Genomic DNA, 27,445 nt, shown 5'->3' with positions numbered 1-27,445 from the left:
GTTCGACTATATTAACACTTGAATCCCTTACTCCCTGATCCTATCAATGTTCATATATGGCCAAACCTCAGGCCTAAGCATTCTCTTTGTGCTGAATAGTTCTGGAAGTTAGACAAGTTAGGTGCTGAATGGCTGTACTACAAATTTGTTATTCTAACTCGAAAAGACCCAGTGACACAATGAAATCCTTGTATTCCATAATCAACTGTTGTGCTCCCCAAAAGGTTATTCAGGACCTTCTCTTTTCACTCAATTCAACCTCCCTCATACTCCCTCTTCACCAGCCTAAGCAGTGATGTTCACCTCATAATTTTACTTAGAAAAGGACATCACCCGAAGATCAAACAATATTTATTAAGAGCTTGACACATGGTAGTTTAAAACAGGGGAAGTTGGGTGGCACAGTGAATAAGAGTGCCCGACCTAGAGTCAGACTCATCTTCCTGATCTAGCCTCACTAGCTCTATGACCCTGGTCTAGTCACTTTAAGTTTCCTTATCTGTGAAATGAGCTGGAAAAGGAAATGACAAACCACTCCAGGATCTTTGCCATGAAGTCAGATATAACTGAAACTGAACAAGGAGGTTGTTAGAAGCGCACTGCCTCCTTTTTCTCTATTCATCCTCCATTCTCTCCTTTGCTTGTCTGAGGAAAAATCCTTTCAACAGTCAGTCTTTCCCTTGTTCTATTGACCCCACTGCTTCTGGCAGACACTTCCTTCTCTAACGGAAGTAGATAGGCTCTCGCCCTCAGGCTTACAAACACGGCCAGGTTTTCCTCATGCTTATAAATCCTTCACCTGATCTAAGTTATCCTGCATCTTATTCAAAGCCAATTTCTGAGAAAAAGCTATTTATACTTGTTGCCTCCATTTTCTTTTTACTACTTCAAAATCCCTTTCAGTCTGGTTTCTAACCCACTCAATTCAAACTGCTCTCTCCAAGGTTAATGAGCAATTGCCAAGTCTAACAGCAAATCCTATTCTCAGTTCTCATCCTTCTTGACCCCTTCTTTTATTTTTTCTAGGTTTTCTTGACACTTCTCTTCGTCCCTGTTGGGGCTGCCCACCCACTAACCATGGGTGTCCCCCAAAACTGTTAAGTCCTCTATTCTCTCTATAACATATATTTGTATATTCTTTTGGGAATCTAACTTCTCCTGGGTTCTATTATGTCTCTATGCACGTATTAAGCACTGTATGTACCAAGTACCTATTATGTGACAGGTGTCAAGTTTACAGACATAAATAGCACTCCCTCTCCCCCTCTACTTTTCCCCTCCTTCACTTCCCAAAGCTAGTCATTGGCCAAAATCTTGTCAATTCTCCCTTCGCAGCACCTCCTATCTGTTCTCCTCTCCTAATGAGGTAACCAATATAGGTAAAATAACGTCCAGTTTCTCTCCTCTTGATATGGGGGCCAAAACAATCTTCCTAAAACACAAATCTGACGTATCTCCTACTCAAAAATCTTCAGTTGTTTTTAAAGGCTTCTACGATAAAGTAAGAACTCCCCAGGTTAGCATTTACAGCTCTTCACAATCTGGCTCCAGTCTACCTTTTCAGATTTATTACATGCTCCCTACCTTTCCAGGTCTCTTATGTTCTGGCCTAACCTGCCACTGAACTAGGCACTCCATCTCATGCCAACCACGTCTTTGTATAAGCCATTTCCTCTTCACTTTCACAGAATCCCTAGCTCAGCACAGGGGCCATAGCAAGCATTTAATCAATGCTTGTTGGATTGGACTAAATAACGTAAATGAAGTCAACACAGAAAGGAAACAATTCAGGTTACAAGCCATGAGATCAATACTAATTTTAGAAAACCAATGAAACACTTTCCCTTCTTACGTGGAGATAGGAAGCAGGCCGACTGATAGTAACAGTAGACATTATTAACAGAAGAAGTTGTACTTTCTTTTGTTTTCTTTAGCTGTTTTTCTTTATTATGAGAGGTCTGAGGGTGGGGAAAGGTACACTGGGCAAGTAGCAATCCCAGGTACATGGTCAGTTTGTTTTGCTTTTCTGCTTAATTCACAGTTGCAAAGAATCTGTTAGGACTGTTGAGAAGTGATGGAATTTGAGTGGTGTGATAAAACAAAAGGAAAATAGTTGGCTAGGTATTTTACTATTTATGTACATGTAGAATGAGAGAAATTCAATAATATGTGATGGACTGGTAAATATTCTGGATTTTCTCAGAGTATCAAAATTAATTTCTTAATCTGTAGTCATAAACTGACACCCACTTGTCAGTGGGAATGGATTGTGATCATGGATTACTGTTATTTGACAGTGTCTTCTACTTAAAGGAGAGATATAGAAATTTTTTAAAACATGGCTCTAATATATTTTTTAAAGACAACTGGCTAAAGGAATGTGAACAAACAAAGCTCAAAATATTAAGAATTTACAGTTTCTTTGTAAGGTTGTACTACAAAAGGATACATGTCAGATATATGTGTCAATTAATTAAACAAAAATCAAAGTTAAAAACATGGTATGAAAAGACACCACAGAGTTAACATATAAAACCTAATTTTATTTATTTAGCTGTAACAAAGACAAAAGGATTCTCATCTTCAGTATTCTAAGGAACGCATCCCAGCCTCTCTAAATCTTCAGAGGAATCTAAGAGGGGATAGCTTTTGAGGCCAATTTGTCACAACAGACCAGAATTATAAAATTCATTTTTCAGACGAAAAATGAACTGTGAAAATAGCAAAAGGTTGTCAGAAGCTCCCAGCTTATGTTAATGGAGGTCGGTGGAACATGGTAGAATAGTTAATTAGGCTACTCATAGACGTAGGAATAAGCTAATCAGGCTTTGATATTCCCTATGGGTAGTTACCTGATTGATCCAGAGTACAAAAGAGCAGAGGCAAGCCTCCAAGACCTCTTAATCTCCTCTTCTCAAGGAGCAAGTGCTGTTATACACATATGCACACACACGTGTGTGGATGTACATATGTATATAAGTATATGGCATATTCTGGTTGCACACCCTCCCACCTCCTATTCTTTTCCACACCCCTGCACCACGTGGGCCTCCTGCCTTATGGAAGATGAATACTGTGAGAGGAGGATTTAGAGGCCTAGATGACTGCAACTGGGCATGGGATTCTTGAATCAATATGCTACAAATATCCTCTTGGGTGAATTCAGCCATTTCTGTTAATAAAGACTAAATTTCTGCTGGTGGTGATTCATATGGCCTCAGTATAAGTCTGTCTGAAGAAAGAACTGGTTTAGGTCATTTTTGCAGAGGGGAAAAAGATGTTTCTTCTCTGCCTCTCCACTGTGGAAAGATAGAAAGTTCCCTCCTTCAGTAATACGTGGAATCTGAAAAAGAAATTGACAATTTTTAAAACAGCTAATTTATACTATCTTTTGGTGAGAAAAATCAGTGTTGGCATGGCCATTTTAAACACAAAGTAATTCCTTGTTTATTTTAGTAACACATTTTAAAAATACCCACTTAAGAGTTTTGTACAATCCTGGGCATCTTCAACATCAGTGACCAATTTTAGGATGTTCAGAAATTACTAACACAATGTCTTCTAGAACAGGAGACTGGTGTGAAGAAAATAGAAAAGTAGACAATTTTCTTGTTAGGAAGCTCTGTGATGATACGGTCACTCTGTCATTATATGGTCTCTTTAGAATTCTAACCAGAGCACTACAGAAACATCTCATCTAGGTCACGAGCAGACAGACTACATTCTGTGATCCTGGCAAATGAAGGTTGGAGATCAAGGTACTCTTGAAGTTCTTTTCTTACTTTCCTCATAAAGAAAGAAATCTAATGAAATCTAAAAATGTGCTTCCTTGACAAGAAAATGTGAAATTCTCACAATTATATCCACTGAGTCATTTGAATGCTATAAAGTCTGACTAGAAATAGTGATGTTAAATCTTGTTTCAAGTGAGAATTAAAAGCTGATCTAAGAACAATACAGAAAACCTGGGTGATGGCCCACCTCCAAGACAGAGGGGTGGAGAAGTGGGAGAGTAAATATCTCAAAAGAAGTGAATTCAGGAGAGGAGGGAGAGAGAGATGAGGAGGGAGAGAGAAAGGGGGAAAGTTCAGAATATGAAAGGGGAAGAAACAGGGCTTAAAACCTTAGGGTTCACTTATTCCAAAGCTCCTTCTATGACATGAGACAAGTGGGCATGCCACTTCCAAGGATGGACAACTTACTACCTCTTGACATGGCCCATTTCTCTTTTGGACAGTTCTAATTGCAAGTTCAAGGACAAATTTTCCCCAAAAGTCATGCAGAGTAATACACCTAGGGGAACACAGTCTAAACCTACTCCAATTATTCAATGAATATATGATCTTGGTGTGGAAAGAGGCCCCACACTTATAACATCATAGTTCCTTTAAGCTCAGGTCCTGTATTTAGTGCTAGGAAGATGAAAAACCAAACAATCTCCCCACCCCACCCCATAATCCTTATCCCTAAGGAATCAATAGACTAAGGGCATATGACCTATATTTAAGGATTTAGGTTCTTCTTATCCACATCCTCACATAATCCTCTACAGGATGGTCACTTGATGTGGGTCACTTCTGTGATCATGTGTGTCATGGGGAGACAAAGGAACCCATGAATTACCCATCTCTTCTTTGCTCTCATCAGAAGACTAGCCCACCTCCTTTTTTGGTCATACATCTGGTGATAAGCTTTATACAGCTCTTCTGTACAATTCTTCATCGACATTATGCTGCAACCTACTTAAACTTACCCTACCTTCTCCATTGCCCTGTGGGTGACCTAAAACTTTTAATTCTTCAGAAACTCTTGGGCACTGACGATAACTAGAAGAATACTGATGTTAATAAGATGGTCCTTTGTTTCAAGGAAAAGCATATGGGTTCATTAAAAACACTGCAATTTCCCAAAGGCAATCCAGACCGTTTTCTTCCTCCTTTTCAATTCTGGGCCTAGCTCTTTCCTATCTGCAGTACCTACCCAAGAAGCATGTACTAAAGGACCAATTCTCTGGGACAGCCATCCAAATAATTGTGCTCTTAAGATGCACAGACAGAGAGGCACAGTGATTTGATCTGTGGAGGTTTTGGTCCCTTCTCTACTCTGCCCTAGTCAGATTACATCTGGAATAGTGGGGGTCATCAGTTCAACAGACCATATTTAGGAAGGATATTTATAAGCTGAAGTGTCCAGGGAAAGGCAAGCAGGTTACAGGACAGCCTCTAATTCAAGCACAGGGATATTTGGCATAAAGAAGGACTTAGAGAGGACATGACAGATGTCCTGAGGGACCTAAAGGACTGTTATGCAGAAGTGGGATCAGCTCTGCTTGGTTCTAGAGAATAACAGCACTAGAAGCAACACAACCAAAAAAATACAACGGCAAATGTAATCCTGATAGAAGGAAAAACTTCTTACAATGAGAGCTACCCAAATGAGGCAGAGGCTGCCTGGAGAGTTAGTGACTGTCCCTTCAAAGTTGGAAGACAGGTTCATGGGTATGGTGTAGAAGGGATCTTCATTCAGATAGGGGTAGGATTAGACAGAATTCTCTTCCAAGACTGACATTTTGTGAATATCAATAATCAAACACCACAATGCAGTAAGAATGCTAAAAAAACAATCAAACCAACATTTATTAAGTACCTACTGTGTACCAGGTACTCTGCTAGACCTTGGGAATGAAGACAAAAAATTTAGCAGTCCCTCTCCTTCAAGTCAATTACATTGTTTTGGGGGAGACAACACATACATAAATAAGTGGTTGAAACACACACAGATAATGCATATTTTTCCAGTTTATTAAAACAACTGACACTACACAAATTTGCTTAGTACCTTCCTCACAATAACCCTGTGACTGTTGCCCAATTAGTAGATGAGGAAAGAGGCTCTGAGAGATAAAGTGACTTGCTTACAATAAGTTGTCCAAAGCAGGAATTTGAACCCAGGTTTCCAGATTCCAAGTTTAAAAATTTTCTTTCACTATTTTGTGGACCTGGGTTCTCATAATGAGCTATGCCAACAGGATACGAGCTCTGGCAATTTCTCTAACAATCTAGAAAGGACATGAATGAGAGCCTGGCAAAAGACCCTTAGAGTCACCCATTCTTCTAAAAATCACCCTAGAGATTTCAGGCAGGACCACATCCAGAAGACAAATTTTTTGGCAATAATAACTCAAAAAATATTTTTTATTAAGATACAAAAGAGTTGTGCATTGTATTGATGTAGTAGAATACCCATACTGATGAAATCACAAATATTTAAAACATTCAAGTATTATTCAGTGTCAATCTCCAGAATTTCTAACATAGTTTGACCACTGCGTCATCTAGCTGCCCCTCCTTGTATAATTAAGGAGGATTTTATCTTTTAACAAATCTTCCTAAGAACCAGGAAGTCTGCTATCCATGGTCCACTAACAATGTCCTCAGGATGCAGATGGGTCCCATAAATCAATCAAGCACCCCTTTATGTCAGAGTGGGATGATTACTAGCTTCACATAAGTACTAGTCTATTTTTCTTGATGTAACCAATTATGTCATCCTCACCCCTATCATGCTGTCTATCTTGTAACTCATCGCACTATCTTCCCAACCTGTAGTTCCCAAAACTGTATTAGGGATAGTGAACCCTATCTCTGAGTCTTTTGGTCACTGGGAGAGGCCACTGACCCAATTTATTGGTTACTGCTAACCAACTGATAGCTAACTAATAAGTCGATCATGCTCAGACCATTGTCACTCAGTTTACCTTAATTTTCAAATGTAACACCTAGCACAGTTCTTTGCATATAGTAGACACCTAATGTTTGCTGAATAATGTGCAAACGAGTATCTCAACAAGATCATAAAAAGTAAAATTTAGCATTTCATATTATTAATGAAGTTTCATATTCAAAGCCAAGTAAGAAAACAAACCACTCACTCACCTATTCTCAGCATAAGTAATCTTCAATGATCAACATCTGCATCCTCAAATTGTCCAGCAACAGTTGGTGTGGTATCTATCTCCATCCCATCTTGGAAGAAAAGCACAGAGCCAAGAGTAAGACAAAATTATTTTAAACCATTTAGTGAATGAATATTCAGAAAAAGGAAGCAGTGTTCACAAAGTGCCACTGTGGCTTCATCAAGAACAGATTAAGGAAGACTAAGCTCAAAGGAATGCCATGTAGTTTAACTAAATTTAGCAAATATTTGGCAACGTATCTCATACCATTCTTGTGAGAAAGATGTGGAATATAGTGGTCTCCAAAGTGGGGTGCACAATGATATACTGGGGTAGAAGAAAATGTAACTATAATTTATAATTTTTATGTAAAAATAAGCTTTAATCAATATTTAATATGCACAGTGAAAATGGCACCTTCCTTTGGACTGCATGTAAAGTAGTCCTGTATCACAATAATACGTAAACTCTCCTAAGAGTAGAATGGGAATGCCACAATGGGAGGGGGAATGACAGGGGCATTTTCATTCTGTATTTCAATGAACTACAATTTGTAGGGGTCCAATTAAATATCCACAAATATTTTCTCTGACTCTTTAAAATGTCTATTTTTTTTATAAAATACATAATATTTAGCATAGCACTAAGACGTATGCAATTTAAAAATAAATATATATTGGTATTTGTTCAACATTTTTTATTGGACTAAATAAGACCCCTCTTAAGTAAAATCAAAAAAGTTTAGAAATTACTGGACAATTATACAATTAGATGAATTAAGAAATGTTGAATAGTTGGATTCAAAGAGTGGTCAGTTATCAATATCCTGCATTAGTCAACCTGTTAGGTGATCCAGGTTTCTGGTGGGGTGCTTAGCCTTGAGCTATTTAACTTTTTTATCAGTAACAAAGGTATCTGCATCATAGGTAGGTAGATGGTATACTTATCAATCTGAAAGTGCCATAAAAGGGATAGCTAATCCAGTAGAGGACAGAGTAGGGATCCAAAAAGATACTCAAAGTTTAAAGCACTGGGCCAAACTGAAGCAGATGAAATATAATAAAGGTAAGTATAAAATCTTACACGTAGGTGCAAAAAGTTAACTCTACAAGACAAGAATGGCACAGTTAAGTCAGCAGTTTGTCTGAAAAGGATGTGTGTGCGTGGAGGTGTCTTTGTAGACTTCTAACTTAATAACAACAAGCAGTGTTATGTGTCAGCTGAAACCTGCATTGAGAGCGGCACGGCAGTGTATGAGTAATGAGCAGACCACATGGGAACACTGTGTTCAGCTCTGGAAGGACGCTGCTAAGGATCATGCAGAGAAAGACAGTTAGGATGATGAAAGAGCAGAATTCATGTTTATTCTGTAAGGATCAGCTGCAAGAAGCAAAAATGTTTAATCTGAAGAAAACTTAGGAATATGCTATGTAAATGTCTTCAAGTATCTTTTCAAGGCTGTCATGTGGAAGAGGAAGAGGAACTTGTTCTGTCTGACTCCAGAGGAAAGAACTAGAAACAATAGATGGAAATGGCAATTTAGGTTGGCTGTCAAAAATGATTTCTTAACAATTAGAAATATCTAAAAGAATGAGTTGTTTTAGGAGTGGTGAGTTCCCAGTCACTGGAGGTCTTCAAGCAGAGGCTGGATGACCAATTGTCAAATACGGTTGTCATGGAAAGTCCTTTTCAGATATAGCTGTCCCTCTAACTAAAATTCTGTGAACTGTGAATACTTTTGTTCAGAGAAAGTTACATTATGACAGAAAGAGAGCTGGCATCCTTCGATGGCAAGAAACTGGCAATGATTTAAAATAGAACATCAAGGAATTGTGGAGAAAAAAAATGGTACTGGAAGATTCTAACAAAGCTGAAATTACCATTTTAAATTTTATTTGGACTTTTTGGAGTGGTAGAGTGCTAAGCTCTTAATTCTAATAACAAAAGAATACCATGAAGCCTGACTATATTTAGTCAAATCTCATTTGTGATCTGCTCATTAATAGGGCAGTCCATTAAAGTTCTACTTTTATTTCTTACTGTGACATGAACTGGCCTTGACTTCTAAATAATGTACCAATGAACTACAAACTCTAGCAGGTTCTACATCAAGATGAGAAAGGTTTATCATATGGGTTCATGAGGAATGCATTTCTTTCAAGGACCAGTCCAGCTAAATTTGAAGTGGACCACTACTAGGTGACTGAAGAGTTGGAAGGTGTAACCCCACCAAGATTACAGCTTCTAGAAGCATTAAAGTAATGAATGGTGTATGACGCAGAACGTGGACAAAATAAATTCACAAAAAAAACCCTCTAAAATATAATTTTAACCAGTAGTCCCTAAGGCATATACAAGATATTATACAGTTAACAAAAAAGTGAACATTAATTTCCCCAGGAAATCAACACTCTAGTTACAATCACTTGTGAGGTTTTAAGGAATAAAGACAAATCTCTAGTCCTCCATTTGTATTATAAGAGGTTATACCAAGTTAGAAGGATTAACACATAGCTATAGTGAATAGATCACTAGAACAGGAGACAGGAGGCCTGAGTTCTTGTCTTGATTCCAAAATTAACTGTATCACATCATAAATTTTTTGTCTTGGTCTTTCAGCTCCTTTTCCTAGGTTAAAAAAAAAAACAACCCAACACCTTAGATGATCTCAAAATTTCCCTCCAGCTCTAAAATTCTGTAATTTATACAATGAACTCTGAAAATGGAAAGAATTTCTAGGTAATGACCATCTAAACTGGGTACGTATAAACATGAAATGAAAGAGTATTACAGGAACAGAAATGTATTCTGAAGCCCCATTATCATCCCCATTCAAATCCTTTTTTTGAAAGTTAACATTTGCAGTAACATTGCCTGGTCTGTGTTTTGCATTTACCTTTTACCCCTAGAGGGGAAGTTCAAGTTTAGAAAAAGAGCCCCTTAAGAATGAAGCGTGGACTGCTACAAGTCTCTAATCTTTTCCCACTATGATCCCATGCATACTCTCTTTTGTGATTCCTCCCTATCCACTGGTGCATTCCGGGCTGCCTCTAACTATGCCGTTTCCTCCATCTTTAAAATGCTGAGTCTCAACCTCTCCTCAGCCATACTCCTTAGGAAATGACTGACATGAAACATTCCCATTTTCCCTTCTCCCTCTAATAAACCCTCAGCACTCTACCTTCTGACTCATCATTCGACAGAAACTGCCCTTACCAAAGTGGCCTGTGACCTCTGAATGACACATTTCCTGGGTCTTGCTGACTTCCCTCTCTGCAGCTTCAGGAGCTACTGATCATGCCACTGTTCTTCAAGCTTCCATGACACTGCTCCTACCTGTCTGACCATTCCTCCTAAGTCTCCTTTGCTGCTCTGTCAAACAGATCATGTTCAGAAAGCATGGGTGCCCTCAAAGTTCTGCGCTGGCTTTTGTCTGCTCTCTTTTCTTCTCTATCCATGCCTTCTTCTTCTCCCTGGGATCCAATGACTGTTTCTCCATAAATGATTCGCAGAGCTAAACTTTCCTAGGTTCTCTCCTGAGTTCTAGTCCCTCATCACCAACTGTTTGGACATCTAGAACTTGAGGTCCCTCGAACTGAACATATTCAAAACAGAATTCATTATCATTTCCTCTAAAGCCTCCCCCATTCCAAACTCTCCTATTTCTGTCAAGGACAATACCTATCCTCTCAGAATCAAAAGTTTACATCCTCAGTGTGACCCTTACTCACCCCACAAATTCAGTTTCACAGCCTCTCCTGTCTGTCCCTTCTCTCCACTCACATAGCTGCCACCCTAGCTCAGGCCCACACTACCTCTCACCAAGACTCTTGCAGTGGTCTCTTAATCAGTGTCCTAGAACAGTTTCTCACCATTCTAAGTTATTCATAGGCTCGTCCTCGGCTGCCTAGCTTCCAAGGCTCAGCTCAAATCCCACCTTTTCCAGGAGGCCTTTTTTGATTCCTTGGCTACTAGTGCCTTTCTCTACAAGATTAATTCTTGCCTGCTCAGAAAATTAATTAGGAGAATTTAATGTCATTTTTGCAAAGTCTAAGTGTGTAACAGTGGACAAATCCTGGTCTCCCAACCTCTAGCAGTTTCAGCATTGAATTATACAGAAGAACACTCAATACAACTTTCACTCCCTAGGAGCAAACACCATACTTTGGTCAAAGTTTAAGCTGTCAGCTCTGTAGAAAGTATCCAAAACGATTTATGTGATATGCACCAGATGCAGTGGTGATTTGCTACTCATGTGACCTTGGGCAAGTCAATTTCCCCTCACTGGGCCTCAGTTTACTTATCCTTAAAATGAGGAGATTAGACTAGCTGGCCTTCTAAGGCTCCTGCCAGTTCTAAAACTAAGAAACTCATGAAGAAAAGACTGAATGTCTGATATTATTGTTCAGGTCTAATACAAAAGTTTTGGAAAAGACTCACCTTCATAATCCCTAACTGAGTCTTCTGTCCTTACTCCAGCCATGTTATATTGGCTGCTCACAGACTGAGCAAGCATTCCTTCCAATCGCTCCAGAGTGGCTTGTCCTTCTGCAGTTAAATGAGATAATCCTTCTTCATAGGTGTAAAATGTAGGAATATCCCCCTGTCCTTGTTCTGAATGTATAAATTTTTTAAAAATCAAATGAGGTAACATAAAGTACTTTGCAAATCTTAGAGCATTATGTAAATGGTAGCTATTATTATTTCAAGTTATAGTAGAACACTTAGAACCAAAAAAAATCCATGTTAACATGTTTGCTCTTGAATAGAAAATACAGTTAAATTTTGGCTCCTAATGGGAGTTCAGAGCTCAAGCAGGAGAGCACTGGAGAATTAAATCCAATAGACATATATCCCAGTATGCAGTAATCTTTACCAAAAAGACCAAAAGTTTGAGGTGAAGAATGTTATGTGAACAAAGGAAAATCCTTTATATAAGAGGGAAGTAAATGTTTACCCATGAGAGGCAAAAGCCCCAGAAGAGGGGTTTGTGTCAGATAAGACACTGAATGTAAAGGAAAGGAAGCATTAACATGCATGGAAGTAAATTATTTGCATGTACAAAAGACCAACAAGGAACAGGACAGTTATTTCAGGACACTTGACTGTCCTAGGCCAGGGAATGTCCCAGGGTCAGGGTCTATCCTACAGAAATGACAAAGAAGAGTTTTTGGAAAAGTGGAAATGATCAGTCAAAGTGGGTAAGAAACATGACTCAGTTTGGGAGGAGGTTCTAACATATCATCCCAGGTTCCTTTTCCCATGCCTTTTTTTACTCTACTCATGCCCTTTTCTCACATACTCTGGCCTAAGTACATGGTATCTTGCAAGTGTTTATTTATTCAAAAGATAAAAGGAATAATCTGGGACATTTGTCTTTTCTATGTGTAGAAAAATAATACAAACACCAACATTGTACCACACAGCATATATACCCATAAAAGATTATAAACCCTGCCATAATATTTAGGTCTAATTAAAACAGAAAGAAACTGAAGCACAAAATGTCACTAACCATGTGCTTCCACATCATATTCTTCTCCATCATAATCATCTGAATCTTCATCCTCAGGATCTGGATGTAAAGCTTGACATTCACACATTGCAGCAAACAATGCTTCCACTGAACAATAAATAAACCATCTTTTCTTTAGTCAACACAGATTTAGAGCTAGAAGAGACCTCAGAATCCATCTCCCCTCATCTTTCAAATAAGTTGTGGGGCTGGAAAGGTTGGGAAGTGGTCAAACTGCTTTTGAAACAATTGGGAATTAAGTAAGAAAAGTCACTAACCTGTTCATACCTCTTGATTCAGTCCTCCCACTGCTAGATAACTATTACCTGCTCTAACACTTCCCCACCCCCAAAAACAGTCAGTAACAGAAAAGAAAGATCCAATGTATAGGACAAAATACTGTCCTGCAAAATATTCATACGGAAACAAAACACTGGAAACAAAACGTGTGCCCAGTGATTGATATATGGCTGACAAAATTATGGTATATAAACACGTAATGGAATACTACTGTATCATAGGAAAATGATGAGATGTAATTAACAATTTGTCTTGAAAAACATCAGGAACCAAACTTTCCTCTCAGAAGAAAAGGGAGGATAATGGATGTGGAATGTGATATATATGTGTATATATATATACACATTGTTAACTAATGTCAGACTACTCAATTATGAGCTTTTCTCCTTTGTTATAAGGAAGGGTTCAATGAGTAGACAATGAAGAATTGAGTATGGAATAACTAAAGGGAACAATAACTTTTTTTTAATAGAGCACTGGGAAAAAACGACCAAAACTGTCTACCTCTCTTATATGCTGGAAAATTGGTAATTAAATGTATTTTCTGAAAACAAATATCCCTCAGTATTCATTGATCATAGGATTTAGAACTTTAAGATTTTAAAAATCATTTAGCACAATTCTCCACCTCTTCATCTGACAGATGACTAGCCCAAGGTCACATAGGAAGTAAAACAGAGCCAAAAATCCAACCCCATGTCTTCTCACTCCAAATCTAGCATTTTCCCCCTCACAATATCCCACTGCTCCGGTATTACTGTGTTATCAAAGATAATTAAATTAAGAATAAACACACATGGAGGCTTATAAGCTTTTATTCAAAGAAAGAAAAACCAGTGAACAGGAGGATACTCACATGCTGACTTATCACTTGGTACAAATCTGAACTCAGCAATCGGCTCAACATCTTCATCACTATCCTCATCTTCTTCCCCTTCGGCCATTGCAGTTTCTTTTAGTTCTTTTGGTTCTTCCTCTAAGAGTAATGGGGGGACAAATTTTTTACATTATATTGTCCTATTTTTAACTGGACTATTGAAACTATCCCAAAGGAAATTTAATGAGATGTCTAAATATTATAAATCTAATTTTATTAAATCAACTATGAAACATTTAGGGTCAAAATGTGACAACTTCACTGAAAACTGCTTGGCAACAGTTTTACGTTGCCTTTTGTTCCTAATATGTTCTCTTACCTTTCTTACTTAATGGACACAAAGTTCTGTCATTGCTTCAACAGCTAGAATGTGGTCAATAAACATGGTGTGATGCTGGTAAATTGTGGGACAGAGGGTTGATAAAAAGGAGAATTAATGGAAGAAGAGAGCCATGAAGAATCATGGGAAAAGGAAATATACCAAAAAGAGGCTGGCTAATTTCTCAAAAAGACTGGAATATAACAAGCTAATCAGAAAGATTACATCAATAACACCATTATATTACGGAAATAATACACAAGGTCAATACTGCTACTTTCCAATAATATACTACAAATAAAATTATTTTTGCCTCAAAAAATAAATCATAATCACCTCAGCCTCCAACAAGTTGATATAAGCAATCTTTCAGAAGGATTTTTTAAAAAGATTATACATATATACTAAGAATACATGTTTAAAGTTGAATACAACTTCACATTCTTATTCAAGAGGTCAGAGAAAGATCCTCAAAGTGCTACAGAAATTATGTCCAAGAAGCCTAGCCAATGCAAAAATAATTGGCATTAGGCACAGAGAAGGGAGGGGAAAAGATATAACAAAGTACTTCAAAATGCTATTTTAAATTATTCATCCACTCTGGATGAGACCTGCAGGGGCTATAAGGTCAATCTTAGTAATCCACAAAGGAGAGGTGACTTTAATTTAAAGAGTCAGAAATGTGGGGGAAAGGTAGAAATCAAGTAATGTTTTTAAACAAAGGTATAAACCTTTTACCAACTAAATGCAGAAAATGGCAGCAGCATCAAGACTTATGACAGAGCAAGAGGACACCCACTGGTAGATTCAGGGAAACAAAGTTTGTTAATGAATTCTAACCTGGCAACCCAAAACATTTCTATCTCTAAAAGCTAGAAAGTTTTCTTCCACAATCACTGATCTAGAGAATAGTTTTTACAAAATTTTGTTTCCTCACAAATACTGAAAAAAAATTAAGATTTTATATACATAAACATACATATATGAATATATACACACACATACATAAACATACACACACACACCCTACACCACAGCCAAATTCAGAGTTCTCTGAATATGCCCCGTACTTCCTGTGCCCCCAACGCTGTGCTGAAGTATTATATATGTGTCAGCTACCGTCATTCTGCCAATGCTGCTGTTCTGAAAGCTCTCATCTCCCAATCATCTTGCCATGCCCAGTTCCAAGCCACCTCCTTCATTGTCTTCCCTGATCCTGTAGATCAAAAACAACCTCTCTCCTCTGAACTTCGATTATCACGTTTTTCACTCTTCTACAATGCCTACAATATATCTTCTAGGAAGTATAAGGGTCCTTTTGAGCCCTACTATTCTAAGCTTACACCACTATTCGTACATATATTTTTACGTCCTCTAATAGACAAAACTAGAGATTATTTTATTGCTATTTGAATCCCAATAGCTTCTAAAGCATTAAACTATGTTTGTTGAATGAACGCTAACATTAAATCAAATGCAATATACGACACCCTTCAATCAAAACACAGCTGAAGAATGAAGTGGAATTTTGGTTTTGTGCCTAAGGTCCTGCATTTACAGTTACAGTCATATTTTTTCATTCAGTACCCCCAATCTTTAGAGGACCTACAACAGTCATAATTTAGGATCCCATAATAAAAAAATAAATTACTTTGGTGCTATGAATGAATTTAAAATAATCATTTAGAAATTCATGAAAAATTAAATGAATTCAATTTTAAAATGGCAACTGGAAGAAACAAGAGGTTTGAACATTGTCAAATACTTCCTCTAGTACTGAAGAGAAACTGGAAAAAAGGGAAAATTTATTTAATAGCAAAATAACTATTGAATTAATCCTAACCCCAATAAAAATTCTTCCTTAATCACCTGGAAAACAAAGGGCTGTGACCCAAATCTTTAAGTATGCCTAATCAGCACGTCTAAAAAAGTAGGGCAAAGCTGAACAAAAGAGACAAAGAGTCATTCTCTAATTAAAGGATTCTAAGTGGTAAGCACAAAGAAAACAAGGGGCAGGGAAAGACAAGGAATGTAAAAATCACCCTTCATAAATAATGTGTTAAAATGTAAAATTCCCGTTCCACATGATGAAATATAATTCAAGCCCATGACAAAGAACTCTAACAGAACTTCCAACTTCTGCTATATAGATATTTAACTAAATGGGAAACAGTATTAAAAATAAGTGCAGCAACCAACAATTAATTCCAGAGTCTTTAGAAATGTTTGTTTCTTTGCACGGAGGATTTCAATGCAATTTCATTTGAAGGAGATCTGACCTAAGTTCTTTGTCCTAAAATCTATTAAGAGCTCTCAAAGAAATGGTATCATCTCTCAATAACATCAGATTGTCTTTTGTAACATAATTTTCTGGAAAAGGGGGAGAAGATTAAGGAAGTCATACTGTACCTCCAAATCGAGCATTGACCATAACATACAAGTGCTCCTGTGGATAGGCGTTTAGGTCCCTGGAGACAGCATGTAAACTAATGGTGGGATAGTCCAGTGAAAATCCTATTCCAGAACCATCTAACCAGGACAGGCGGCTGAAAAATATAGTTAAGCAAGTTAGTTATAGAACTTGTACTGATTTAATATACCAAAGTTTATTAAAATGTGTTTTCAAGTAAATAACACACACGTCTTCAAAACAATTACTTAAAAACGAAATTTGGCAGCAGGTACATAATTATTTGGGTCTTGCTTTTCTTTGAAACCTATTCCTTTTTCCAGTTTTGTTTCTAACAGAAGTTAAAGCATGAAATTCTACATTTCTAGGTCATATCAATGACAGTACCTGCATAGTAAGATACCAAAAAACATATAACTAGCAGAAAAATTATTATGCAAAGTTCAGAGCATTTTTTTGTGATTCTCTCACTGAATAATGCTTCAATTTCACCATTCTTTTTTCTCACAACCAGATCTTTGTCATTCCTTTCCCTCTTCCCCAAGAAGGGTGTGACAGAGGCCAGTTTAGCTAAATAGCCCTGGGAGGAAAAAAAATTTTTTTTGCATAATATCACCGTGTGTATCCATTAGTATAAAGTAATTTCTGTTAGCAAACTATAAATAAGAATTCTAGTTCAATTTATCATATTAAGAATCTGCCCTGGGATAAGAACTCACTATTTAACAAAAACTTCTGGGAAAACTGTAAAATAATATGGCAGGAACTAGGCATAAACCAGTATCTTACACTCTATACCAAGATAAAGTCAAAATGGGTACATTATTGAGATATAAAGGCTGATACTATAAGCAAACTAGGAGGGCAAGGAATAGTTTACCTGTCATATCTATGGAGAAGGGAAGAATTTATGATCCAACAAGAGAAAAGAGAACATTATGAAATGCAAAAGATGATTTTGATTACATTAAACTGAAAAGGTTTTGCACAAAGTAAATGCAACCAAGATGAGAAGTAGAAAGCTAGGAAACAATTTTTACAGACAGTGTCTCCGATAAAGTCATTTCTAAAATACATAGAGAACTGAGTTGACTTTATAGGAATACAAGTCATTCCCCAATTGATAAGTGGTCAAAGGATGTGAGCAAGCAGTTTTCAGAAAAAGAAATTTAAGCTATCTATAGTCACATGAAAAAATGCTCTAAATCACAACTGATTAGAGAAATGCACATCAAAATAACTCTGAGGTTCTACATCACAAGTATCAGATTAGATAACATTACAAAGCAGAAAAATGATAAATGTTGGAGAAGACGTTGGAAAATTGGAACACTAATGCATTGCTAGCTAGTGGACTTGTGAACAGATCCAACCATTCTGGAGAGCAAAATGTACAAAACCCTTTTAGCCAACAATACCTCTTTTCTAAGGCTGTATCCCAGAGAGATCATAAAAACTGGAAAAGGACCTACATGCACAAAAATATTTATAGCAGCTTTGTTTGTGGTGGCAAAGAATTGGAAATTGAGGGGATGTCCATCAGTTGGGGAATGGCTGAATAAATTGTGGTATATGAATGTAATGGAATACTGCTGGGCTATAAGAAATGATGAACAGAAGGACTTCAGAAAAACCTAAAAAGATTTATATGAACTGAGGGTGAGTGAAGTGAACAGAACCAGGAGAACAGTGTACACAGTAACAGCCACAGACTGACTTTGATAGACTTAGCCCTTCTCAGCAATGCAAGGATTTAAGACAACTCCAAAAACCTCATGATGGAAAAAGCTATCTATGTCCAGAGAAAGAACTGTGGAGTCTGAATGTGAATGAAAGCAGACTATTTGTTCTCCTTCTCTTTTGTTGTTTTGTTTCTTCTTTCTCGTGGTTCTTCCCATTAGTTCTAATTCTTGTTTACATCATGACTAATGTGAAAATATGTTTAATATGAACATATAAGTAGAGCCTACATCAGATTGCACGCCATCTTGGAGAGGAAGGAGGAATGGTAGGGGGAGAAAATTTAACACCCAAAAGCTTATGGAAGTGAATGGTGAAAACTAAAAATAAATAAATTATTTTTTTAAAAATCTGCCTCAATGCTATTTGTAAATAAATAGCTCACTGTAAGACTGAATCATAAAAACATTTGTATCTTTTTTCTCAAGATACTACCTGTATGTTTATATTTAATACACAGATAGTTCTCATTTTACATAAATTCTCATCACACAAATTCGACTTCCTCACAGGCAGTGGCTAGGCTCAGCTCTGGCTCCCTGGCTCCTAGCAGGCAGTGGCAGTGGCAGCAGCAGCACAGGTGAAGCTCCTTGCAAAGGTGCCACTTTGTGGAGGGGGTGGGGCCGCATCTCTAGGAGAGGGGGAGTTCTGGGCAACTGTCCACTTACATTATGTGTGAACTAGCTAAATAAAAACATCACACCAGTAAGAATTCACATTTATACAGGCACATTTCAGTGCATAACATGGTTTCCTCATAATGATTCTGAGGTACACTGTGGAAGCACTCTCTCCTGGTCTCTTCTCCCTACCATCTGCATTATAAGTGATGAAAACAGAGACTGAGAAAGATTAAATCCCTTGGGTACAGTACTTCAACAAGAAGGAACAAATCTTATACCTGGAATCAGCTTTTCTAGCTTCTCTTTCAGTGTTCTTTCTACCTTGCTAAGTGTGTTGCAGGTTATACACTATGCATTCCACCAGCGTAGGGCATGTATATGGTGAAGGGGTGGTTACCATCTGAGGATAGTTGTGGCCAAAAAATTCAACACCCTTTGGCCAACCTAGTGATGGACCTCTTCTGTGCTAGTGTTCAGACAAGAAAGTCCACTCTTGGGCCAGTAGGGTAAATTTTTCCAGCTTGGTAGAATATGCCAAAGCTTGTGCTCCATTTGTTTAGCTTTTGCAAACCCAGGACTCATTTCATGTAATGATGATGCCAGAAAGAAGGATTTTATTGGAGGCAAAGGATACTGCAGTATCAACGGCAGTGCCCTCATCAGAAAAGCACCTCTTCACAGTTAATGAAAAACAGGCTTGATCAAACTTTGTTCTACAGCTTTAAGGGGAAACTCTAGATGAGAAAAGGCTCAATTCTATCTAGGCAATAAATGAAACTAAAGCAGAGAAACCTCAAAAGATCAACTGCAATTATTTCACGAAAATAAGAATACACCAATAGATCTGTTGATCTCACCAATTTGGAAATTCCCTCTAAAGATGCTGATCACAACTCATCCTCACCTGCCCATCTTTCATCCATGTCCTCTCATAAATTCACTACAGCAAGTCCTCCCTATGTCCTAGATGCCTTCTTCATTTTCTCCTGACATCATGAAGGTACAAGTGGGACACTGTCCACCCATTATCCTCTGCTCCCACCATATGACCAGAGACCAACTATGCCAGCAAAATAATTGGCAAAAAGATAGCCAAGGGTTAAAGTGGAGTAATAGGAGGGATATTCAGTGCTCATACCTGGGCTCTGCATGGACACAAGCTCTCTGAGAAGAGAAGCAATATAGTAGTAAATATGAGTGATGCAAAAGGTATTAAATTTTATTTTAATAAATGGAAAGGGAGCCCTCAGAAGGTACTGAGTTACCCTTATCCATCATAGGAACTCTTTAAGCAGAGACTGATGAGCACTGATTGTGTGCAGGATTAATGATTTGGGCAGGGGGGTTAGACCAGATTAGCTTTTGGTAGCCTCCCCTTCCTTTCAAATCCCCTATTTAAGATGACGCTTATCATAATAATGACAGTGAACTATAACACCTTATCTATCTGGACCCAGGTATCCAACAACCTCATCTATCAGACAGACGATAACTTGAAACAAGGGGAAAAAAAGCCTGGGCAATTGAAACAAATTATACCATGTACACTCACCAAAGTTCAAGAACTACTCGTTTTATGTACAAAGCTAACAGACAATGTCTGTTTTCCAAATCCACAGCAGATTAACAGTAGCACCTTGAGCACAATGTGGTGGGATGCATGCTGACAGAATCAAGAGAGAACTGCAGACACTGATCTAAAAACACAAAAAGCACAAGAACTCAAAGACTTCAACACAGTATCCCAGAGCCCTATACATTTTTAGGCCTGAAGAAATAACTATATACCATGATGCAACCATAATATATCATATACCATAATACAACAATCAATGCTTACAGTGAAGACAGTCATCAAGAGAAAGTTAAATTATTTGAGAAAAGGTTCTGTGTTTCATGGAATGAAACAGTGACTATTTGGAAAACTTGAGTATTCATAACTCGTAACCCAAACTTTTTCTAAAGCCACAGTATTGTAGCAGTAATTAGATTTTCCATCATGCACTTTCTTCTGTATATGAAAAACTGGTCTTAACAAATCCTCAGAGAACTGCAATAACCGTCAATCTCTTATTCAAACTACATTCTTTTAAATAAGTAAATTTACTTCTTCCCACCTCAAAAATTCTCTGGCTGTGTTACAGTACAATGAACAAAATATCCAATATGGGTTGTCAAGAGAATTTCAAACATCCAAGACCACAAAATTTTCTCTGTTGTAAGTGCCAGCCCAGTGGTGGACAAAATGTTACCACAGAGTGTCCATCAAATTCTGTCCTTATTTTTAAAAGCCATAAAACAATGTAGTTCTGAGGCGTCTCCCTGACTGCTGACAGAGCATATATACTGTCACCACAAAACATTTCATAAAAGGCCTTCACATTCATTTTTGCAAGAATTTTTAAATGGACAACATATTATAGGATGGAAACATCTAATGTCAATAAGATAAACATATAAGCAATAAACACAAGTCATTTCCCATACCATTTCCTAACTGAACCACCCTTTCTTTAAAGGATTGAAGTAAAGCCATCCAAAAAGAGTCTCTATCTGTCAACTCTTGGTCCTAGCGGTCCCCCATTTTTCTGATCTACCTTCAAAGTAGTAAAGCATTTCCACTTTTTCTTCTCTGGGACTCTCATTAGTTCTTCCATTTACTCAGAGTTCAACTTCCTTTCTTTTTTCATTCGCATTCTAATTGTCATTGTGTAAACTGCTCTTCTTATTTTACTACATAGGATTTCATACACACTTTTCCTATGTTTCACTGAATTCATTATATCCTGTTTTATATGAATCACATTTCATTATATTTACACGTCAGTTTTTCAGCTATTCTGCATCGATGAGTACCCACTCTGCAGTTTTTTGCTACTACAAAGACTGCTGCTAAGAATATTTGATATATATTGCATCTCTGCTTATGTCTTTGACAGATGGGGGAAAGGAGGGGGTTGGCAGCAGCACAATATGCTCATTAGGAGAGCAGCAGAGTCAAAAGGTAAGGGCAGGTTAGTCACTTTTCTTTCAGAATTCCAATTCGAAATCCAGAAGAGCTGGAACATTTCACAATTCTACCAACAGTGCATCTGTGAGCCTGCGGCTTTTCCAAAGCCCCTCCAACCGTAACTGTAAGACCTTTTGTCATCTTTACCAATCTGCTTGAATAAAAGTCAATTGTGATACAAAATTTTTATAGCTTTTTTTATACCAATCCATTAATCAAAAAATATTTATCTATGTATCAGGTGCTGGGGACACACGTGTACAGAACTAAACAATTCTTACTTATAAAGCACGTACATTCTAATATGGGAGGTAATTATATATAAATATTAAACAAATATAAATATATACAAAGTAAATATAAGGAGGGCACTGGCAGATCAACAATAAGCATTTATTAAACTCTTAAGTAAGACTTAAAGCAAAAAATGTTGCTTGAGCTATGTCTTAAAGGAAGCAAGGAACTATGAGGTAGAGGTAAGGAGGACCAGCTTGGTAGGCATGTGGGATACCCAGAGATAAGATAATGGTTGGGCAGTAATGTCTAACAGGTCTAAAAATACGAATGAGCCAGACTATGAAGGGCTTTTCAAAAAAAAAATTTTATTTTTTTCCCCCAATTACATGTACAAACAATTTTTAATGTTTTTTTATGTTTTGAATTCCAAATTCTATCCCTTCCTTTTCTCCCCTTTTCCCCTTCCCTGAGATAAGCAGTTATACATGTGTAATCATATAAGACATTTCCATATTAGTCATTTTGTATAAGAAAAACTGAACAAAAAAAAGAAAGCAGAAACCAGTATTTCAATCTGTATCACAAAGGGCTGTATAAGCTAAATAGAGTTGATATTTTTTTTCCTAGAGGCAATAGGAAGCCATAGGAGTTAATCAAATCTTGGACACACACACAGATAGTTGGAAAAGGTGATGAGGGCTTGATCTAAGGTGGCAGCTCTGGAAGTGGAGGAAGGGTCATCAATTACAATCCATGCTGTGGAAGTAGAAAAGGCAAGATTTGTCAAATGACTGTGTGAGGTGAAGGAGAGGAGTTAAAGATCATGACAAGATTACAAACTTGAATCCCTAAGGACAACGATGCCTTTGACAGAAAATGGGAAGTTTGGAAGGGTGGAGGGTTTAATTTTGGACATGCTGAAATTGAGATGTCTTTGGATCATCCAACTTGAAAGCATATCATGTGTATTTCCTACTATTAGCGATTCTGATCATGTTCTCATGTGGTCAAAAATTTGCAAACCTTTTGTAAATTAGTTCATTTCCTTCGACCTTTGGAAAATAGCTATTGGTTTACTATATTTATGTTTATAACCTCTCTATTTTGAATACCAGAATATCTGATGCAACTGTTTTCCCACCCTACCTTTTCACTTCTGTCTTCAGATTTTATTCAAGCAAAAGTCTTTATATTTTATGTTGATAAAACTGGCTATTTTCTCTTTTTTGATTGCTATCCTTTATTCAAGAATTCTTTCCCTAGATTTTTCTAATATGACAGAGAACAGGCCAGGAACCAGAACTCCTCAAATCAAATTTTGTAGTGGCAGAGCCAACAAAAGGTCAGAAGGAGACATTTTTTGCAGTCTGAGACTACTAAGGAGGTGAGGAGAAGAGTTCAGTAACACCAGGGTGGACACAAGCCTGGAGCATAGAAGGAGCACTAGCCAATACTGTGCCTTGAAGGCAGCTGCAACAGTAGCAGCAGCAGCTTCAGCTCTTGGCCCCAAAACAGTAAGAGGATAGGACAACTGGTCAGAAAGAAATGACAGGGGACCTTCTGCTGGCAGTGGGTGCAGCTAGCACTGATTGGCAACTGTATTGCCTACAAGCAGTTCTGGGTTCCAGTTCCGGAGAAGAGAAAAGTACATGTGGTAGGCCACAAGGGGGCATTAGTACTTGTGGCTTCAGGAGAACAGGAGCCCTTCCTCCTTAAAAATCAGAGTGCAGACCAGGAGAGCAATGACATACCTCTTCCAGAATAACACGACCTTAGTAGCACTAAGAAGTCTCTAGAACTAGCTCTGAAAACAGAAGCATGAAAAAGCCTGAAGCTTGGCAAAACACCTCCCTACTCTGAGGTGAGCAGAACCCAACTTTAACATAAAATTCAAATAGAAGAAATAGGCTGGGAAATGAACAAGCAACAACAAAAGTACCTGATCATAAACAGCTATTATGGTGACAGGGAAGACCAAGACATAAACTTAGAAGACAACAACGTGAAAATAGGCATAAGCAAAGCTACAAGGAAAACTGCTAATTGGACCCAAGGCTAGCAAGAATTCCTTGAAGAGTTAAAGAAAATGATAGAGGAATAATTGGGAAAAGAAATGAAAGTGATGTAAAAAATTATGAAGAAAATAAGCAGCTTGGTAAAAGAAGCCGCCCCCCCCCCCCCAAAAAAAACACTAAAGAAAATAACACCTTAAAAAATCTAAATTGGCCTAATGGTAAAAGAGGCATAAAAATTCAATGAATAAAAGAACTCCTTAAAAAGCAGAATAGGACAAATGGAAAAGGAGGTACAAAAGCTCAGTGAGGAAAATAATTCCTTAAAAATTGGAATTGTGCAAGTGGAAGCTAACAATCTCATGAGACTTCAAGAAGCAATAAAACAAAGTCAAAAGAGTAAAAACAATAAAAGAAATAAAATTGAACTATCTCATTGGAAAAATTATTGACCTCAGAAAAAGAATGAGAGATAATTTAGGAATTATTGGACTACCTGAAAGCCATGAACAAAAAGAGTCTACACATCATATTTTAAGAAATTATCAAGGAAAAGCGTCCTGATGTTCTAGAACCAGAGGGTAAAACAGAAATTGAAAGAATCCACCAATCACCTCCTGAAAGAGATCCCAAAATGAAAACTCCCAGGAATATCACTGCCAAATTCCAAAGCTTCCAGGTCAAATAGGAACTATTGCAAGAAGCCAGAAAGAAACAAATATTGTGGAGCCACAGGTTAGGATCATACAAGATTTAGCAGCTTCCAAGTTACAACGGACAACTCCTACGGTTTCAATCACCTCTATGCAGATGACTTTCAGGTCTACTTGTCCAGAGCTAATCTCTCTGCAGACATCTAGTCTCCCATCTCCAACTACCTTTCAGACACTGCCAACTGAAGGTCCAGCAGACACCTTAAATTCAACATGTCCCAAATTAAACTCATAATCTTTCCCCTATGCCCTCATAAAGCTTAACATCTAACGATAAAGCGTATGTATAGATAAACTATCTTATAAAATACCCAAGTGAATTATCCAAGCATAAAAACAGTACTGTATGGAAAGATGTTGTTTTTGATTCGGGAGACTCAGAGATGATTTCTTGAAGAAGCAAGAATTTTGAGTTGGCCTGAAAAGATGAGCAGAAAATCAGAGGTGAAGAGGAGGGAAGAATACTTCAGGCACAGAGAACCTCAGAATGGCAGGAAAACACAGAGCTGCAGTGTAACAGGATAAGGTTGGAAAGATAGGGTGCTACCAGATTTTAAGAATCTTCAAAGACAAGCAAGAGAATGAACTTTACTTGGCAGAAAGGTTCATCTGGGAGCAGTAAGAAGGAAGGATGGCAGAATTCAGTAAGTCAGTCAATAATTATGCGTTACTCACTATGTGCCAAGAATTGTGCTAGTACAAGGAATACAAATGTGATAAACAGTCCCTGCCTAAAGGAACTTAGAAATCTGAAGAGGGAAGACAACATATAAAAGAAAGCTGAAGGGGAGGTGGGGGAGGGGGTAAGGGATGGTGGAGAAGGCCAAAGGAGGACAGTCAAAGTGGAAAATGAATGGAGGAAAGGCAGAGGGGAAAGGGCTCAAGTTGGGCGAGAGACGTATCTGGAATGAGCGATACTCGTTAGGCAAAGGCTTTCAATGGATGTTTCCTGGTTGAAGCCCCCATTACAGCACCACGTGCCGAAGGGCACACCTTGGAGGCGGCTACAAGGCCCGGGCCGGGGGTGTCACTTAACTTCGGCCCACCTCAGCTTCCTTCTCCAGGTGCCCAGCACCTGGCACTGTGCTTACTCACCATGAGGGCACTCTTCCCCAGCACCTTTAAGAGGGAGGGACAGCTGCCGGCTTTGGGATCTCCCCGCCAGGGGACAGGGGCTATCTCAGCACGGGTCAGGGATTCTGGCTCCCCCGTAGCCCCACGCTCCCATTTCCTCCGCACACTCGCGGCTCTCAGTCCGCAGCAGCTCCGTTTCTGAACGACAGAACTTTACTTTTTGGGCTGGAGGGATTTCTCCTCCCTTTTCCAAAGAGCCTTCCCCAGTTCCCCCAAGGCAGGGGCATTACTGCGGATTTCTCCCGCACAGACGGCTGGCTGGTAAACAGGTGTTAGCTCGCGGCCGAAGGCACGGCCACAGGCGGCTTTACTTCCCCAATTTAACCACGCCCTCGAGAAGAGGTCGCGAAGGGCTCCGTGGGCGGGAGGGGCAAACGGAGCCCCACGCCGAGCTCCCTCAAGGGCCGGTCCTCCGTCGGTGCGGGCGGCGGGTCTACGGGTCAGTCAGCAAATACTCATTGCCCCCCTACTGCGCGCCGGGCCCTGCGCCAAGCGCCGGGGACACAAAGAGGAAGAGCCGGCCAGGCCCCCTCTCGAGCGGTCGCGGGCCGATGGGGGAGGGGGCGCGCCCCCCAGGGGCAAACACGCGGGATAAAGTGGGTCTGCGCCCCAGCGGAGCCCCGCGCCGCGCCCCGCCCAGGGGCAAAGAACTCCGAGCGCGGCCACAACCGCCCCCGGCCCGCCCGGGACGCCCACGAGGAGGCTCCGCCGCCGGACACCTGCACACGCGCGCATGCGTGCATCCCGTCTCCTCCCCCGCCCCCCGCCCCCGGCTACGAGAGCGCGCCCACGCACGGGGCGGGAGTTAGGCGAGCGCTAAGGTCCGCCGCGCCCGCGCTCATCCCCTCAAGCCGGCGCCACTACCTCTCGGCGATGTAGAGGGTGCCGGTGCCCAGGCCCTTGCCGTCCAGCACCGCTTCGGTGTCGGGCTGCTGCTGCCGAAGCCCATCTTCTGGGCTGGGCGGCGGAAAACTCTTCAGGAAACTCATTCTGTCAGCGGCGGCGGTGGCGGTGTCCGCCCGCGGACCAGGGAGGGGGGCTGGACCGCAGGCGAAGGAGACACGCTCGCCCCGAACCCGGAAGGAAAGGGGCCGGGCGAGGCTGGCCACCCCGGAAGGACTAGGACGGCTAAGCCCCGCCCACCGCCTCCGCTCTGGAGTAGTCAGAGCCTTTCTAGGAAGAGTGGTCGCTGGTCTTGGAAGACCGGCCCGCCTCCCTCCCTCCCACCCATTCTGGTCTTGGGGGCGGGACACGTGGTTTCCAATCCGGGCTCTTTCCTGGACTCGCGGTGTTTTCTGGGCCACTCGCTTGCTCTCTCCTGTCCGAGCCTCAGTTTCCCCAGGTGTAGAATGAGCCCCTGGAAGGGGAGGGCGTTGACCTAGCTCCGCCCGAGGCAGCGTGGCCCTGGCGTGGCGAGGCCCGGGAGGGGGAACCTCTCTGCGGGTGGGGCGACCGGTCCGGATGGTGGTCGCTGGAAACGTGTGTCCCCCACGATCGGTGAAGCACGACCTGGGGCGTGCTGGGCATGCCCCGGAGGGCAGGTGTTGGGCATGGGCCAGTTGGTGCCCGGGCCCCGGATGGGCAGTGCCCCCAGGAAGCT

The 27,445-nt window shown here is 39.7% G+C and overlaps 1 protein-coding gene across 6 annotated transcripts; it reads right to left on the bottom strand.

The window, feature by feature from the left end:
• Positions 1 to 2,522: 2,522 nt before the first annotated feature.
• On the bottom strand, positions 2,523 to 27,140 carry CLNS1A (chloride nucleotide-sensitive channel 1A). Of its 6 annotated transcripts, none has more exons than XR_011967383.1 (8): positions 26,710 to 27,140; positions 16,376 to 16,512; positions 13,627 to 13,746; positions 12,471 to 12,578; positions 11,396 to 11,569; positions 6,936 to 7,025; positions 3,480 to 3,574; positions 2,523 to 3,343 (listed from the first exon to the last, which is right to left on the bottom strand). XR_011967383.1 is itself a non-coding variant. In XM_072610760.1 (7 exons), exons 1-6 carry the CDS (start codon positions 26,832 to 26,834, stop codon positions 6,958 to 6,960), a joined length of 732 nt encoding a protein of 243 aa, XP_072466861.1. In that variant the 5' UTR covers positions 26,835 to 27,140; the 3' UTR covers positions 2,523 to 3,343; positions 6,936 to 6,957. The 6 variants fall into 6 exon arrangements, 4 of the variants coding, with proteins under 4 accessions (XP_072466861.1, XP_072466863.1, XP_072466862.1 ...); XR_011967384.1 differs by having other exon boundaries at positions 11,396 to 11,503; XM_072610760.1 differs by lacking the exon at positions 3,480 to 3,574.
• Between the last annotated feature and the right edge of the window lie 305 nt (positions 27,141 to 27,445).

Source organism: Notamacropus eugenii, chromosome 5 (genome assembly GCF_028372415.1).
Source record: "Notamacropus eugenii isolate mMacEug1 chromosome 5, mMacEug1.pri_v2, whole genome shotgun sequence".
NCBI classification, from domain to species: Eukaryota; Metazoa; Chordata; class Mammalia; order Diprotodontia; family Macropodidae; genus Notamacropus; species Notamacropus eugenii.
This window is presented reverse-complemented; position numbering and strand designations above follow the sequence as displayed.